General features: G+C 41.9%; 1 protein-coding gene across 2 annotated transcripts in view; it reads left to right on the forward strand.

Moving 5' to 3' along the window:
* Positions 1–17,459, forward strand: part of capn7 (calpain 7) — a 31,818-nt gene that overhangs the window by 4,551 nt on the left and 9,808 nt on the right. For both annotated transcript variants that reach the window (XM_028581509.1, XM_028581510.1), the window contains exons 5-18: positions 1,027–1,260; positions 3,130–3,216; positions 4,746–4,872; positions 5,738–5,823; positions 7,119–7,212; positions 8,098–8,244; positions 9,177–9,283; positions 9,469–9,589; positions 10,458–10,602; positions 11,808–11,907; positions 13,021–13,156; positions 13,269–13,344; positions 14,850–14,995; positions 16,159–16,221. In XM_028581509.1, coding sequence (XP_028437310.1) covers positions 1,027–1,260; positions 3,130–3,216; positions 4,746–4,872; positions 5,738–5,823; positions 7,119–7,212; positions 8,098–8,244; positions 9,177–9,283; positions 9,469–9,589; positions 10,458–10,602; positions 11,808–11,907; positions 13,021–13,156; positions 13,269–13,344; positions 14,850–14,995; positions 16,159–16,221 — 1,669 coding nt within the window. The remainder of the gene's footprint in view (positions 1–1,026; positions 1,261–3,129; positions 3,217–4,745; positions 4,873–5,737; positions 5,824–7,118; positions 7,213–8,097; positions 8,245–9,176; positions 9,284–9,468; positions 9,590–10,457; positions 10,603–11,807; positions 11,908–13,020; positions 13,157–13,268; positions 13,345–14,849; positions 14,996–16,158; positions 16,222–17,459) is intronic.

The following is a 17,459-nucleotide window of genomic DNA, read 5'->3' on the forward strand; positions in this document are numbered from 1 at the left end:
AATCCCCACTGAATGAGGCTAAATGAGGCCCTGAAATATAAAAAAGTTGTTATCATTGTTTTGTGGATTTTTTTCTTAAAGTGCTCATATTATGCTCATTTGCAGGTTCATTATTGTATTTAGAGGTTGTATCAGAATAGGGTTACATGGTTTAATTTAAAAAAAAACACCATATATTTGTTGAACTGCACATTGCTGCAACTCCTCTTTTCACCCTGTGTGTTGAGCTCTCTGTTTTATCTACAGAGTGAGGCATCTCACTTCTGTTCCATTTTTGTTGGGAGTCGCACATGCTCCGTACCTAGGTAAGGACTACTAGCCAGTCAGAAGCAGAGTATGAGGGAGTGCCTATTAGCAGCTAGGTGAGCATTATAACATGTGTTACAAAGTGACCCACGTTGGTCTCTGAAGTAAAGGCTGGACTACAATAGAGCTGTTTGGAGCAGTTTGTAAACAGTGTTTTCAGTTGGAGATGGTAAGTCCCTTTGGGGTGGACTTTGGGCCTTTTCACTTTGTAAACCTATAACGTGCCCAAAAAAGATATACCACAATAAAGGAAAGGGGGAAAGTCAAACGGCATAATATGAGCACTTTAAATGTTTTCTTCTTTTTTATGAATGAATGAAGAGTTTATTTAATTCACATAAATGGGAATGGTGTATTATTAGGACATTTACATTATAATGAACAAAGCATGACAATTTGTGTGAATATGCAGTTGACAAAAACATTATTATGCACGTTTACCCCAATCCTTTTCACATAATATAAATCGCAATCAACAACTGAAAAAGGAACAGGCTGAAGCCTATGAAGGCTTATTTTGGCCTATCCTATAAAATCCATAAAATAACCCAGAACATTAGCAGTACGAAAGAAACGAAAGAAGAAACAACAAACAAACAAAATTAATTAAATAACTTTGAATCTAAATTATAGTCATTTTATTTTTCTGTTATTGCCAGAAATAACTGACTTTATTTTTCCAGATTCAATTAAACAAACCTCTCCCCTATGTTCTGTCAGGGCGGAGGGTCTTAAAGAATCCCAGTCCAAGTCAACTCCAACTCAGGACAAGACGGGGCCTGCTGGAGCCAAGCCGAGCAGCGGTGCCAGTTCTGTGGGGCCGGTCCGCCAGTTCTTCCCCCTCGGGCCAGACTTCAGCCTCAATGACCGACAACAAGCCCAGCCGGTCCGGGCGGTGCAGTCCAGCGAGCCCCAGGGTCAGCGCTACACGTCGGAGGAGATCGAGGTGCTCAGGTGAGGCGGCTGGTGTAATCTCTCGTCCAATGATATGACTTTTAGAAGGATTTACACCTGATCCTGGACAAAGACAGTTGATCAAAGCAATTAGTTGCGTGGAAAAGTTTTCAATCTGTATTGAAATTGTGATTGCTGTATAAATACTGACGATCGATTTAATACTGATTCAATTCAATTTAGTTGTCATTGACACAATGTGCAGGCACATATGTAACGAAATGTAGGTCATTGCTTTCCAACAAACCGTGCGCATACACAGTAGATTAAAAAACAAGACATTATTAACTTTATAAACATTTACATACTCAGAATTGTTGTGAATTACATTATATTATAAACGTGCACATTTTGTAAATGTACTTTTGCAAATGGTATAGTGTATATATAAATGCCCTGACACACCAACCCTACGGCCGTTTCCGGGTTAGCACTCAACCAATCAGATTGGTCATTCAGACCGCCTGCCCGCCCTCCGACCCGGCAAGTCAGGTCGGCCAAAATGAAGGCTGACGGCCCCTCCGACGGACGACGGCACGGAACGCACCAAACACACTCGAGTCACCGACCTCGCCAGACTGTCCGACAGGCCGATTATCGGGTTGGTGTGTCAGGGCCTTTAAAGTGCAGTGACAGGAGAAGGAAGGGGCAGAGGGGAGGGATCTAAGTAATAGCCGAGACACACTTAGTCGATTATCGGCCGTTAGACAGTCTGGCGAGGTCAGTGACGCGAATCTGTTCGGTGTGTCCCGTGCCGTTGTCAGTCCGGGGGGCTGTCGGCCTTCATTTTGGCCGACCTGACATTTTCAGTCGCCGGCAGAGGAATGAGGTGACTAGAGTCTCTCAAAATCTGACGAAAATCTTTGTTGATCTGAAATGAAGACAGATTCAGCAACTGCACGGCCTATTTCTCGCTTAAAATGTTTTCAGAAAGACGTTTCAGTGAACTATTTTAGTACAATATGAGATCATATTCTGAACGAGCCGCCATGACAGTCTGGCTTTGAATTTCCGGAGAAAACAAACCCATGTGACGCATTCGTCCAATCAGCTGCCGGTTTTCATTTCTTGGGCAACATTACAGATTAGCGCCGCCTGCTGTTATAGAGATGTATTACGTCTCGTCTCGTCTTTTTGGTGTATTATGTGGCACTTTTTGGACCTCGGGGACGCGACTGATCATTTCTGCCAAGGGTCGGCCGTCTGGTTGGTGTGTAACCACTTTAAAGTCCGGCGGACAGCCAGGTTCAGATGGGTGGCAGCTTGGGGGAAGAAACGGTTTCTGAGCCTGGTAGTGCGGGCTTTGAGACTTCAGATGGAGACGAGATAAATTTGAAAAAGCATGCATTGCATTCTCAGTGCCTGAATATGTGATTGTTGGTGAATGTGTGACTGTTAAAAGGCTTTTAAAGGGGACATCAAATACAAACTATTCAGACAATGTGACTTAATTTTTTATATTAAAACTGGACTGAAAAAGAAACAAAGTTAATGTATGATTACCAATTTAGTTTAGGACTTCCTTTAGCCATTTAGTGGAATATTTCACTAGTAGCATCTTCTTTGACAGACTAACCCACTTCCACCAAATAAATATAAACATACGTATTGGTCATTAAAAATGTCCTGTACATTTTTTTTTAAGTGGGAAATCTGTTACATTTAGAAGAATCCTGTTAAATTTGAAAAAAAGTGCAAAACAAATGAATTACTCTGGCGCTGTCTGGTGGTGGTGTGACAGCCACAGAAAAATAAATGTTTATCACACCAAAGACAAGTCTGAAAGAGTTTCTCACATGCTACAGTACTGACTATATTCCACCGTTAGCTGCTCTGTAACTCCAAAACCTTTTCTTTCTTCTTTTTCAGGAGTACATCTACTATCAATGGAATAGCCTATGTGCCCTTCATGAGTGTGGACCTGAGGGAAAGATTTGCCTTTCCTGTCCCTTTCTCGTGAGTTTTTTATTATGATTTTATTTAATGTGTTCTTCCAGGTTAGCAGCACCGTGTCAAAGCAAATTTATGCCGTTCAAGCTGTTACACGATCCAGCCAAGGATCGGCTTTACATTTTGAAATTCAGTTCAGAATTGTTCTTCCTCTACATCTGTCCTTCCATTTTATTAAAATGCTTTGTTATCTGTGTTAGCACTGTTTGTAACATAGCAACAGGTGATTCAGTAGTTCTAAAGTCGTATCTGTCATATGTTAAGAAAAAAAACAAAAAAACTGAAATGCCAACTTTTCAAAAGGTTTCTGCTGTGTAGTGTAGTTTTTATTAATGTAGTCATTAATAAATGTATCTGTATCTGTTTATTCTGGGGGACACTAAAAGGTTTCTATCAATGTGCCTAACATGTAAAATATACACGTGTCACAACAACAAAATTTGGGTTTTATTAGAATGCTTTAGTGTTCCTGACGGATGCCTGAAAAGCTCCAGAAATGCTTCAGGAAACACGGGTGATCTCTCTTAAAAAGTCTAAACCATAGACTGGATTTAAAGCTGGACGCGTGTCTCCGCATCTTGCATCTTACCACTGTAGAAAAGTGAAGCCAAAATATCCCAGATGCGGGCAATGCCGTATTGTAATTTTAAAGCCAGAATCTGTGCAGTAGTAATCGGACGGTGTAGCCTCGGTATCAAAGTCCCGCCTACACACCAGCCCGACCAATCTCGAGTCATAGTGCGTTCCATTTACCTCAGAACTCGGAATCCTGAAGCTGGGAATGACGTCACACCCGAGTTGAATGCGTTCCATTTACAAGTCGGATTTTTCATTGTTTTCATTAGCTCTAGCCCGGTTAGCCATTGTTAGCAATACCAGTTTATAACATGTATAAACATGTACATATAACAATAATGTTTTCATAAAAAAACAGCGTAGCAACATGTCCACAGGTAGAAGATGGACAGACTGTGTGTACGACTGATTACATGAGACACAAATAAGACAGAAGTGCTAACTGTATGTTACTACAGCTTTCACAACTGTTGATGCACGGGGCAGCCATGCTGGATTTTGAGCCTGGGATACTCTGTGGTTGCCTGAGTTCCAATCTCGGAAATCCGAGGTCAGCGGGGAGTGTTTCCTACTTTGACCTCGGAAAATCCGACTTCCGAGTACAAATAGAACACCCTGTCAATCCCAGCTCTCAATCATGAAGTTTCAGCCTTTTTTTATAGCATCAAATAACTTATTAAAAAACAATCTGATCAGAAAAATGAACACTTGAACAAACCACCAATCAGTGTGATCATAACTACCTAAAATGACAGAAACCATCTTTGGGAAAAAAAATTATAAGAGGTGTACTTTGATTATTTTATATCCACTGCACCATCACCACCCAGTCATTCTGTTGGTTTTGAATGCACTTTGGTGTGTTGGACAAACAGAGAATGAGTGGCTGGCTGTGTTGGTGAATCTGAACTAATTGGTTCAACACAGTTTTTAACTCTTTGTTTTATTCTTCTCAACAGGGACAAAACAGGGAAACTGGCACTGTCACCCAAACAGAAAGCCATCTTCTCCCGCTGGGTCCGGCCAGACGAGATCTGCAATAACCCCACCATGATTATGTCTGTGTCCAGCTTCAGCATCAAACAGGTCAGATTAGCAGCCACAGTCACTGGATCCAGCCAGATGCTGAACACTTACACTTTCTCAACTTTCTTTTATTGTATTGTAGGGTCTTTGGCAGGCTTTTGCTTGTAAACTATTCATATATCATCATGTTTATTAATGATAAATATTTTCCCCATCTAGTTATACTTTAATTTGCTCTGCACCGGTTAATTTTTAATGGCATCACTAATGCCTGACAGTCATCAACCTCTGAGGGTTTACGCTGGCACTAATGCCATTAATTATGTGCTTGAAAAGTGACTGATTTAATAACAGTCTTCAGATTGTTTTGTTTTTTTAATAGTTATTGTGTATTTCCTCTGGAAGCAAGCACCCAAGAGAGCGAGCGAGTGTGTTTACTGGTACAGTTACGAACGCACTTATTTTTTTACAGTCCATTGAACACACTAATTTCTGGCAAAAACGAGCACATCCTTTTTATTCTCAGTGGTAGTGGATTTGGCACCTGTAGTGTGTTTTGCGCCCATGATTTCAGTTTCAGTTTGGTTGACTCGTGCAGCCGTGTCAGTCTGAGTGTGGATTTAGTACGTTTTTTTTGTATTTACTGGATGTATGAACTTGTTTAAATTCAGACAGTAGAGGGCACAGCGTTCTCACAGATCAGGATCTCCATGGTAGGAACGATAGAGTATGAACATTTAACTCTCAAGTTCCAAACAATATTAAATGTTAAATGTGTTTTACTGTCAAACTTGTTTTGTGGTTTTTTTACGTCAATGTATTCTGTAATATGTAAGGATACAAATGCAGCTTAGAGGTTCACACACACATTAAAAAGTTAACTTTGACTAATATAATTAATGTGATCCTCTCTCCTTTTGTCCAGACGGTGGTTTCTGACTGTTCGTTTGTGGCGTCGCTAGCCATCAGCGCGGCGTACGAGAGGCGCTACAACAAGAAACTCATCACCAGGTACTGTATATATTCTTTATGTTTGATGTGTATTGCTTTTTGAAGGCAGATACGTGTACATATGGTAAGTTTTTCTCATGAAGTGGCAGTATTTTGTGCTTTTGTTTCAGACCAACATAAAATATTCAGCTTTTAATATTCCATGTATTGTCATATTTTGTCTTAAAGGACAATTCCGGCGCAAAATGAACCTAGGGGTTAATAACATATGTGTACAGAGTCGAACGTTCTCTGGGTTCTGTTTTCATGCTAATCGAATGTGTCTGTAGCTTGAAACTAGCTACAGCAAACTGGTGTTTAGCTGCTAACGCTAGCTTTTGGGGCACAAGGTAAATCACTATTTTATACCACTAACAAGGCTCAAAATAGCACCACACTTCAACGGTAGCATAATGAGGGTCCCTGCATGCAAACCGAAGCCTTGAGAACTTTGTAAGTGTACAGACCAATTATAAAGACCGTAGCGTTAATGTTTACATGCGGCCGCCATCTTGGATAACAGTCATGACCAGTGGAATCACGAACGCTGTTTGAGCTATGTTACTGGTTACTGGTTGCACGGCCTTCGTCGTTCGACTGGTCATGACTGACCCTGTGCCCCGAAAGCTAGTGTTAGCAGCTAAACACCGGTTTGCGGTAGCTGGTTTCAAGCTAGAGACACATTAGATTAGCATGAAAACATCCCAGAGAACATTCGACTCGGTACACGTGTTATTAACCCGTAGGTTCATTTTGCGCCGGAATTGTCCTTTAAACAAACAACATTTGATGACCTAGTAGTTCAAAATTAATTGTAAAACACATTGTCTAAACAATGCGTGGAGAACTAATCAGCATCACATCCATTATGTTTGTAGTGAGGAGGATTAGGGCCATATGTAAAAATGTGTTTGCGTACTCAATTGAGTTTCTGAGTTTAAAGTCAGCCCCAATACATTTTTCACGTTTCTCTAATACTTTTTCTGAATATTTGGGACTTTGATTGTCTTATTTTAAATATTCAATAAAAAGCAGTTTCTCACTTTTTAAATAAAGGAAGAAACAAATGCTATGAGCATATGCATATTCAAAAATTAAGATAAAGATAAGATCTGACCTTTTAGACTTTAATTGAGTGTGTTTGTTCTTCTAGGTTCTCTTCTATAGGTGGCTTGTTGGTCTAGGGGTATGATTATCACTTAGGGTGCGAGAAGCCTCTCGAAAACCAGATGATACATCTCAAGGGGTTTATCTTAATTAACACATTTTAATATTTATATTGTGTGTGTGTGTGTGTGTGTTCTTGTGTGTTACAGCGTCATCTTCCCCCAGAACAGACGAGGGGAACCAGAGTATAACCCTTGTGGGAAGTACATGGTCAAGCTTCACATCAACGGAGTTCCCAGAAAGGTAAAAGACAAATTGGCACAGCCTGTTCACCGGTAGAGCCTGTTCACCTGTGGAGCCTGTCCACCTGTAGAGATAAAACACTAAGGGGGAGCTACAAATCACAACATACAGCAGGAGAATATAGCACTTTATAAATGCATGCTCTACACACATATTGACAAAAGGTGCCAGTAGTAGTGGCTTGCAAATATTCCTCCTTTTCTGTTTGTGAATGGAAAGGATAACTGAGAGAATTGATCTCTTTTGCTGTCAAAATAGTTCTTCAACAAGTGAATGTGCTACACTTGCCAAAACATTAGGAAAGCAAATCTAACCGTAAGAATGGGCTTACAATTTAATTGTGTAACTTTTTGTTACATTCAAACTTGAGCAAAGATAATGACCTCTTCTGAAGAGTCCATCATGTTTGTTTGTTTTAATCCTCTGTGTCCTCCTTGGATACTAGCAACTGCGTGGAGGACGGGTGGGGGTGGTGCACGATCGCGTAAGGCTTGTATCATGTGGACACGCTGACAGTGTTGTTGTCATAACTTTGAATTCCTAATGGGGGCGACAGAAACTACACAATATAGCTCTAATTTGCAGAAATGTGAATTGCATATTATCAGGCAGCTGAATTAATTAAAAATGCAAAGTAAAACATCAGTTTTTATTTAGTTAATAACAGTTTCATTGATTTATTAATCAATTTACTATCAACTATATCTTACATTTTAAGGCACGTTTAAAATTCTTCTCCTATTCACATATACTAAATACACACACACACACACACACACACACACACACTCTCTCAGGATATAGACAAGTATCTAAGTTAAAGTCTTGATCTTTTTATCATCCTTCCAACTCATCTTTATGACCTGCCTCTGGCCCCCGCTGCAGGTGATTATAGACGACTACCTGCCGGTGGATCACAACGGGGAGCTGCTGTGCTCCTACTCCAGCAACAGGAACGAGCTCTGGGTCTCCCTGATAGAGAAGGCCTACATGAAGGTGATGGGAGGCTACGACTTCCCTGGCTCCAACTCGGTGAGTGAAGGTGGACAAACCTAGCCTAGAAATCTAGACGCACCCTAGCGGTTTCGGAAAAACCAAACCCCGGGCCGGGTCAGGCCGATCACATCGTGTATAGAGTCGGTGGGCAGGCGAAGACTATAATGACGGCAGAGTTGAGACGGTTCTGCGTGAATTCCCTGCTACTTGATTAAATTCTAAATATAAAAAAATAAAATACAAGAAAATTCCTTTCTATTTAAAAACAAAGAAGATGGCTGCTGCTGCTGCCGAACAGCGATCTTTCGAATCGGCTTTAGCCGCGACTCTGGAAGACTTGGAGTTAAGCTTTTCTTTGAGAAAAGAACAAAGAACGGCACTGAAGTCATTCTTAAAAAAGGAAGATGTTTTCGGAGTTTTGCCGACCGGATACGGCAAAAGTTTAATCTATCAACTAGCATTGCTCTACCTCGTTGTAGCGCTATCCTATAGCGTGCAGAGGGAATTTGAAAGACAACCGTTTATCCCGCCCCTCGGATTGAGCCCTGTCAAAGGTGAGTTCCCAGACCCTACATCTTGATGTGGGTCTGGCTTGTTAGGCTTTTTCAAACTGCATAGAGTCCACCACTAGAAGACCCAGATAAATGTGATCAAAAAAATAATTTGGAGCAAAAATCTGTGTGACCGAGCTAAAGGTATTCAAATAGTCATTTATGTATCTTTGGTTAAATTAGAAAGACTTGGCAAGTCTTTCTACATGTTTGTAATAAAACCCATCTGAGTCACTTCCAGGTCTTGAGAGGTTTTGAAACTGCTCAAATCTGCAAAATAGGTTTTCAAAAATATTGGTGGGCATATGTCGGCCAGCCGCTCTCAGCAGACATAATGCTGAATGCAAACCAAAGTCTGATGTTTGTCGAGAAATTTGGTCTTTGGAAAAAGTCTTTTGTATTTGTTCTCTGTTACAGAACATCGATCTGCACGCGCTCACCGGCTGGATCCCCGAACGCATCGCTATGCACTCAGACAATCAGTCATTCAGCAAGGATGACACTTTCCGTATGCTCTACCAGAGGTGAGGAACACACAAGCATGCACGCAAAAAGTTATTCCCTAGTTTACTTTTTTCCTCACACTCCCTCTCTCTTTGTGTGCCTGTCTGTCTCTAGGTTTCATTGTCCTTTTTAACTCATTATTTTCCCCTCTGAACATATGGCTTAATCTCTGCTTTTGTTCTCTTATCTCTCTCCCTGTAACTAGGTTTCACAGGGGTGACGTCCTTGTCACCACGGCAACGGGGGTGATGACAGAGGAAGAAGGGGAGAAATGGGGTTTAGTGCCAACACACGCCTACGCTGTTCTTGACATCAGGGATCACAAGGTTAGAATAAATAAAGTAGCATTACCGTGTCAGCATGCACTTTTATATTTATCCTTAAAGGGTACATGGAAAACATAAGCTTTAGTGATACATTTGGAACGCAGCGATGGATGTTAGTAGTGAATTCGGATGCATTTGAATTGAACGGCGTGATGGTAAAGTGAGTGTCACCCACCTCTAGGGCTGGGTTAAAATAACTGATTGTCCGATTAAAATCGATCTTTGTTTGAGTGATCTTAAATCCATTAATAAAATCCTGAAATGGATCTTTTAATATGTTAATATAATGTAAGTGCTGTTATGTATTAAGTACTTAAAACAAACCTTTTTTTCGTCAGTTCTTAAAGGTGCTCTAAGTGAAAATTGGTTTTATTAAATGAAATTTAATTGAAAATGTAATCGAAACGATTCAGGGAATCATTGACTATACCAAGCCCTTCCCACCACCCAAATGAAAGCTGTTGTTAGGATAATTATTTATCAAAGAATGGACAGAATCACTGGAGTTCTCTTAAGTTAGTTTACTTGTAGCAAGTAGAGTCAGTTTACAGCACTTCAGCAGAAGTACAGAAAGTGACTGCCGATAGTCTTTAACAGTAGCTTGACGCCTCCTGTCCTCAGGGGTTTTCGGTGCTTTCCACAAGGTCAGTGATAATCATGATTATCACATGAGAAACCGAAATGGATGCACAGTTTCTTATGCAAATAGTTTAACACTAAAATGAAGCAAAGACTATAGCAAGCATGACTTTACTAACCGCTGTTCAATCGGTAAATCCACATCCTGTATGGCCAGTGGATACATTGCCAGTCCTCCCATCTTCTGCATCTAAGTGCCATTATTTAAGCAGGTGTGTTGTTCTCGTAGGGAATGCGTTTCCTGCAGCTGAAGAATCCGTGGAGTCACCTGCGGTGGAAGGGCCGTTACAGCGAGCGTGACGAGAAGAACTGGACACCCGAACTCCTCAAATACCTCAACTTTGACCCCAAAACGGCACAGAAGTTTGACAATGGTATTCATGTGTTCTTTTCCTAAATGCAACACCTACAATATGGACTGAAAACCTTTTTTACCTCCTACCCCAAAATGTTCCATTGTGTGTTATTTGGTGCTGTTGCTCATTGTGACAAATGGTGGAGCATCAGTCAAATCACGAAAAAAGAATAGAAACTCAGGGAAATCTGCTTTTTTATATCATCCAAGGTCAGTTCTTACTTAGTCTATATATCCTTGAAGTTCCACTTCTGGGATTGCTCTGGTGCTGCAGGAAATTCCGCCGGATGCATGTACTGTATTTTCCGTTTCCTTCCGCTTTCTTGGTGTTGGAATTTTAAACTCCGGTGGATTTGTGAGGACTATGGTTAACTGCTCCTCAGATCTCTGCAGGGTAAATCCCGACAGCTAGCTAGACTATCTGTCCAATCGGAGTTTCCTCTCACACAATTATTTTGCAGCGTCTATGTGCGGAGTTTAGCGCCAACCAATGACTATTCTGATTGGTTTAAAGAAATGCCATTAAACCAGAGCATGCTTTCCTCCCGTCCCCGAATGCTATGTGGAGTAGCCAGACCTTCCTTCAGCGCGCTTTTGAGGAGGGTCTGTCAAAGCAAAACTAGTTCTTACTGTGTCGTATGGCTGTGCAATTAATAACATTTTGATTGTGATTTTGATTTTGGCTCCCAATGATCACAAAAACAGTGAATTGGAGAAAAGCAATTATTTTGCACATTACCTTTTGCAAGTCAACTCTTATTTTGTCTTGTGTTCTGAGTGACCCTCACACTTTCGCCCCTCCCGAAGGCTAAACTCACTCAGCCAATAGTCAGCGAGTCCTATTTGTGGTACCTGGTGGCATTAAAAAAATCAGCAGGAGGAAAGATGGCGGTTGGGAGAGGAGCAAGAAGGGGAGAGCAAATTCCGTTGTCTGGGAACAGTTCGGAATTGAGGAATCTGACATGGAGCAGAAACATCTTTCCAAATGTCAATGAGTAATCGTGTTAAATAATCGTGATTTCACATTGACCAAAATAATTGTGATTTCTTTTTTTTTCCTCAATCGAGCAGCCCTACTGTGTCGTAGCGTTACTGTTTGAAACATGAGGGATGGGGCATCACCGTACAGTCGAGGTACAATCCCCAGCAGCGGGGCTTCTGATGTGGCAGGGCGCTCCACCAAATACTGATCATACATAAGTTTTGCTCCGTGTTGCTCTCCAGGTGTTTTCTGGATCGCCTGGGAGGACCTTTGTCAGTACTATGATGTCATCTACCTGAGCTGGAACCCCGCCCTGTTCAAAGACTCCTCCTGTATTCACAGGTGTGTGTGTGTGTGTGTGTGTGTGTGTGTGTGTGTGTGTGTGTGTGTGTGTGTGTGTGTGTGTGTGTGTGTGTGTGTGTGTGTGTGTGTGTGTGTGTGTGTGTGTGTGTGTGTGTGTGTGTGTGTGTGTGTGTGTGTGTGTGTGCGCGTGTGCGCGTGTGCGTACCGAACCGAGCCCGTCGTGACCCGGCAATACCGGCCGGCCAGGTTTGGACAGATATCTAGAAATGATGTTCGGGTCGGGCTCAGACATAAATATCTTAATGCCTGTCGGGCTCGGGCCGGGCTCGGTTACTTCTCTGTCGGACGGGGGCCGGGCCTCGACAGACAAAGGCGGCCCGATCCGCGAGTGTGTGAGCAGACAGAGAGAAAGATCCAGAAGATCATTGTTTATTATCTATAACATGACTGCTCACGTTTTTATTTGCATCTAAATGTTAAAAAAGGGGAAGCTACATTCTGATACAAACATTACAGATGTTTTGTACAAACTTCAAATATAATTATAACTCAGTTTTCAACCGGGATTGTTTTGTTGACTTTACATTTCTGAAACCGCTTTTAAACACCGAGACTAAGGGAAGCTGAAGTTTTAGGTTAGGGCTGCACCATATGAGGAAAATATCTAATTGCGATTATTTTGACTGATATTGCGATTGCGATATGATTCACGATATTGTAGGGAATGATCGTTTTTGTATCATTATTCTCATTTTCATTGAAAATTATTAACATTGAAAGAAATTTAAATAATCATAGTGTGATTTTTGCGGGGATCTGCACCAAACAGATGTTTTCTGTAGTCTGTAGGATAGGATTTCTAGACTGGGATGTCTCTGCAGCACCTCAATACTTTATTTTAGAATGGTTTGAGACATATTTTCGCTTTAACAAATATTGCGCCCCTCTGCGATTTAGATATTTCACTAGTCCATACTGCGATTTCAATACAATTGCGATTAATTGTGCAGCCCTATTTTAGATCACTTTTATATTTCCTGCTATCAAGTATCATCGTGTATATTTGTTGAATGTAAATTCTCTTCAACGTAAGAGCTGTCACAAAAAAAAGAGTATATATAATCAGGGCTATGGTCTGTGTCCCGTCTGCAGTAGCTGGGATGGGAAGCAGGGCCCAGTGAAGGACGTCTACAGTCTGGCCAACAATCCCCAGTACAAGCTGGAGGTCCAGTGTCCAGCAGGGGGAGCTGCTGTGTGGGTGCTGCTCACCAGACACATCACTGACAAGGTAGACATGCAGAGCTGGGAGATATTAACTAAGTCATATCCTGTTATATTTGTGTGTTAATGTTATATTCTAAGATCACACTTTTACCTAATGACTGTTTTTTTTTGTTCAGGATGATTTTGCACAAAACAGGGAGTTCATCACTCTTGTTGTTTACAAGACGGATGGGAAGAAGGTTTACTACCCAGGTAAGGTTTGATAGATACCTGAGAACAGTAATTCCCAAAGTGGGGTCCTTGAGAGGGTTCCAGGGGGGCCCCCAACAAAAGGGGGGAATAATACATTTTCACTATAATTTCATCGAGAAGTAACACAAATACAGAATATATGGCTTTTTTAGTCATGGGTTTCATACACTTTCTTTAATAAAACATCTAAAAGCAAAAAACCTACCAGATGGGGGGCCCCGGGACAACATCTTATCAAATGGGGGTCCGTTGTCCAATTGTGTCAGTTTAGGGGTCCTAATGTGGAAATGTTTGGGCACCACTGCCTTTAGTGAGCTGTGAGGTTGGTTATGTGGACAGGTGAGCTCAGTTGGTAGAGTGGGCGCACATATGTAGAGATTTCCTCCTTGACGCAGCGGCCGTAGGTTCAACTCCGACCTGCGGCCCTTTGCTGCATGTCATTCCCCTTCTCTCTCCACTTTCATGTCTTCATCTGTTCTGTGAAAATAATGGCCTAAAAATGCCCCAAAAAATCATTTATAAAAAGAAAGATGTGTGGCAGCAGGAGTTTAAACTGCTTTATTTCTGCCCCACAGTCACACACAACTAGGTCAGATGGCTGGAAGAAAGATTACTGCAGTCCATCACAAACCCCCCAACCTCTCTGATAGATTACTGTGCTCACAGAGAAATAGTTCACCCTAGAATAAAACACCTACCGAACAAACCGTAGAGTCTTTTATCAACTCCTACATTAGGCCAATACGGTGGGATAGGGGGAGAACTTGCTTGGACGCGTGTTCTGCGTGCCAATAATCAATGTCCACAATTTGTCTGTATTTCGGTGCTGTGACTCATTCGTTTTCCTTAACGGCCTGCTCACCGTGGCACAAGCATTACAGTCCATTTCATTTCTGGTTTAGTTCCATTCATTTTCCTTATCAAACAATTTTCCTTAGCTGTCTGCTTTCCCCGTTTTCCACACCCCTGTGTACCTGTGGCTGATTACCTTTATGCTTTCCCAAAGGCAATGCTCCACCCAGTGCTCAAACATAAAACTGCATATTAATTGGCATAACCAACATGGTAGCCTATACACACAAAACAAAGTGGTGTAATGGCTCCAACACAAACTTTTTACTTTCTTGAAAAACAGACACAGGAATTTAAAGCTATAATGCGTAGTTTCTGTCCCCCCACCCTCCCATGAGGAATTGCAACAAAACTGTCGGCACGTCCATATGATACAAGCCTTCCGTGATCGCGCACGCTCCCCCAACCCTCCACGCAGTAGCAAATAGCCAAGGAGGACACGGAGAATTATTAAAAAAACATGATGGACTCTTCAGAAGAGTTAAGTATCTGCGCTCGAAAGTTATAAGACGCCACAATCTTCTGAACATAGCCATACTGAGAAATACAGAGTGAGTTGTGTGGAGCTGATGGTCTTAATTAGCTTTGTAGCAACTCATTTGGCAACGGCTTGAATGTAACGGATGAATGAACTGCTCTGGTTCCCTCCGCAGCGGACCCCCCTCCTTACATCGACGGCATCCGCATCAACAGCCCGCACTACCTGACCAAGATGAGGCTGACCAGCGCGGGAACACACACCTTCACGCTGGTGGTTTCCCAGTACGAGAAACAGAACACCATCAACTACACACTGCGGGTGAGAGAGACTTTCGTATAAACCTTTTTTTAATCTCCAGTTTTCCACATCAGCCAAAGAAAGGTTTTTGTTAAATGAGGTACGTTTTGTACGTGATGCGTACAACTTTTGTTTTTACATCGATAACTTGAACTGCTACCGTTAACAACCAATGCCACAAAGCAGATCATTGGTTTGTGTGTTAATAGTTCAGTATATGTAAAATAATACAGTATAAAAAAAGACTCCAAACCTGCTGCACTCAGCATGTCTGCTTTTGTTTTTGTCAAATTTGCGTAGTGCAGGTTTACACTTGCTTCTCTTCTCTTGCCTGTGTGTGTGTGTGTGTGTGTGTGTGTGTGTGTGTGTGTGTGTGTGTGTGTGTGTGTGTGTGTGTGTGTGTGTGTGTGTGTGTGTGTGTGTGTGTGTGTGTGTGAGACCTAAATATATATTTTTTAGTCATTTATAATGCATGGATCCTTTTGCTAACTGCAGCGAGGACTGTAGAGAATTGTTTATACGGAAATTACTTATTACTGAAAAAAAAAAGACATGCACCCTGTACACATGTATGTTTTGATGTGTGATGATGTATGATGTGTGTATGACTTCTTTAACCACTGCAAGCTCTCTCTCTTTCTCTCCTCTCTCTCTTGCTCTCTCTCGCCACCAATCCAACAACGCTCTCCCCTCACCTCAGATCAGTGTTTCTCTGAAAATCGTCTGGAGAATATCTGACTCAACTCTCTCTCCCTTGTTCGCTGAGTTTCCACCAGAGATCAAAGCAGGAAGCGTGATTTCTTTTCTGATGTTTCTTTCACCAAAGCCGCGCTGATATGAGACTTATTTTGTGTGCAGATAGTCATGAATAAATTAACAGAGGTATCCATCATTTGGAAACATGTAACACTTTGTCTTACAAATTTGCCAATAACGAAGAAGCAATATTAGGAAGAAAGACTTTTGTTCTTTGCTCCATAGGCTGTTTCTTTTGTTCTTTAATTCACCAGCTTTTGCCTCCGAACATTGGCGGTTCAAATTCATATTTCCCTATATTTGGTTTATCAACTCCCTCTCTGGTCTTACATCCAACATCTATCTTCTGTTTCTTCAAACCTAATCAGCCAAAGGTTTCTTTTTGTTAGTACAGTACATTTTAAAACCGGTTGTGTTTCTCTCCGTAGGTGTACTCCGGATGCAAATTCTCCTTCTCCAAGATCCCAAATCCCTTCACTCAAACCAAAAGGGTATGTTATTCACACACTGCCGTACAAGTAGCTAGACATACTGTTAGGAAACAATCCGATCACGAATTGTTTTGTGGTTCGTAGCCTATCATCCACTGGATTAAACCTCTGTGAGTCGATTCTGAAATCGGTTACAAGCTCGGAGAACAAAGTGACACAAAGCAGGGTTCAGTTCGCAATGTTCAAGGTTACAAGGTTTTATGAGAAATACAAGGATATACATATTTCCTAACATTCGCTTAGATGACGTGAGAGTAGATAGATAAAAAAGAGAGTCCAAAGGAGAGGAGCATTGGTTCACGGTAGGGTCACGCAGATAAACCTTCAGGAAGGAGTTTTATATCATAAAATAGTATAAGAAAATTATTTGTTTTTATTAAAGCTATAGTGTGTAGTTTCTGTCTCCCCCAATGAGGAATTAATGACAACAAAACTGTCGGCGCGTCCACATGGTACAAGCCTTCGGTGGCTGCGCATTTTCTGAACTTAGCCATACTGAGAAATCCAGAGAGAGTTGTGTGGTGCTGATAGTCTTAATTAGCTTCGTAGCAACTCATTTGGCAACGGCTCGAATGAATGTAACAGACTTTCCACTTGAGTTCCTCCGCGGGGCAGAGGCCCGCCTCGCAGCTCGGGTGGAGATCTGGCGGCAGGATGTAGCCGGTCCGTCAATCGGTACACAGGCGGATACCGCTGTTCTTCAAACTGCTTGTCGCTGAAGAAAAACAGGGAGAAGATCTCTGGTCTCGCAGCTGTAATCTACAGTACCTGTGGACGTAAGAGAGGCCCGGGCAGGGCACAAGGGTGCCAAAGAAATCTTCAGGACTGCGCATGCGCAAGGGACAAACCCCTTAGGGCCGTTACAGAGTCAACGCATCGGTACGCATACGCGTCCGCAAGGCTACGCATCGCTAAGCTTCGGCCGCCATTATGCGTCGATGCGTAGCCAAATGTGTCGTCCTAGTTTTTGATACGTGACGGCGCGGGCAAGACAATACTATGCGTTGTCGGTGGGGGCGACACTGCATGTATTGTAGTAGTGCCCTATATTTAAATATAGGATACTATATTCTGCATTATCAAAAAATATTGAATCAACTTAGCAGAGCAAATTCATCAAACATAGGACTACTGAGTCACATTTTTCGGTATGTATCAACGTTCTGTGTGTGTGTCTATGCTGTGTGCCCTCCTCAAGAGGCTGAAATAGCGTACAGCAGGAGAGAGAGAGAGAGATA

Source organism: Perca flavescens, chromosome 6 (genome assembly GCF_004354835.1).
Source record: "Perca flavescens isolate YP-PL-M2 chromosome 6, PFLA_1.0, whole genome shotgun sequence".
Classification (NCBI taxonomy): Eukaryota; Metazoa; Chordata; class Actinopteri; order Perciformes; family Percidae; genus Perca; species Perca flavescens.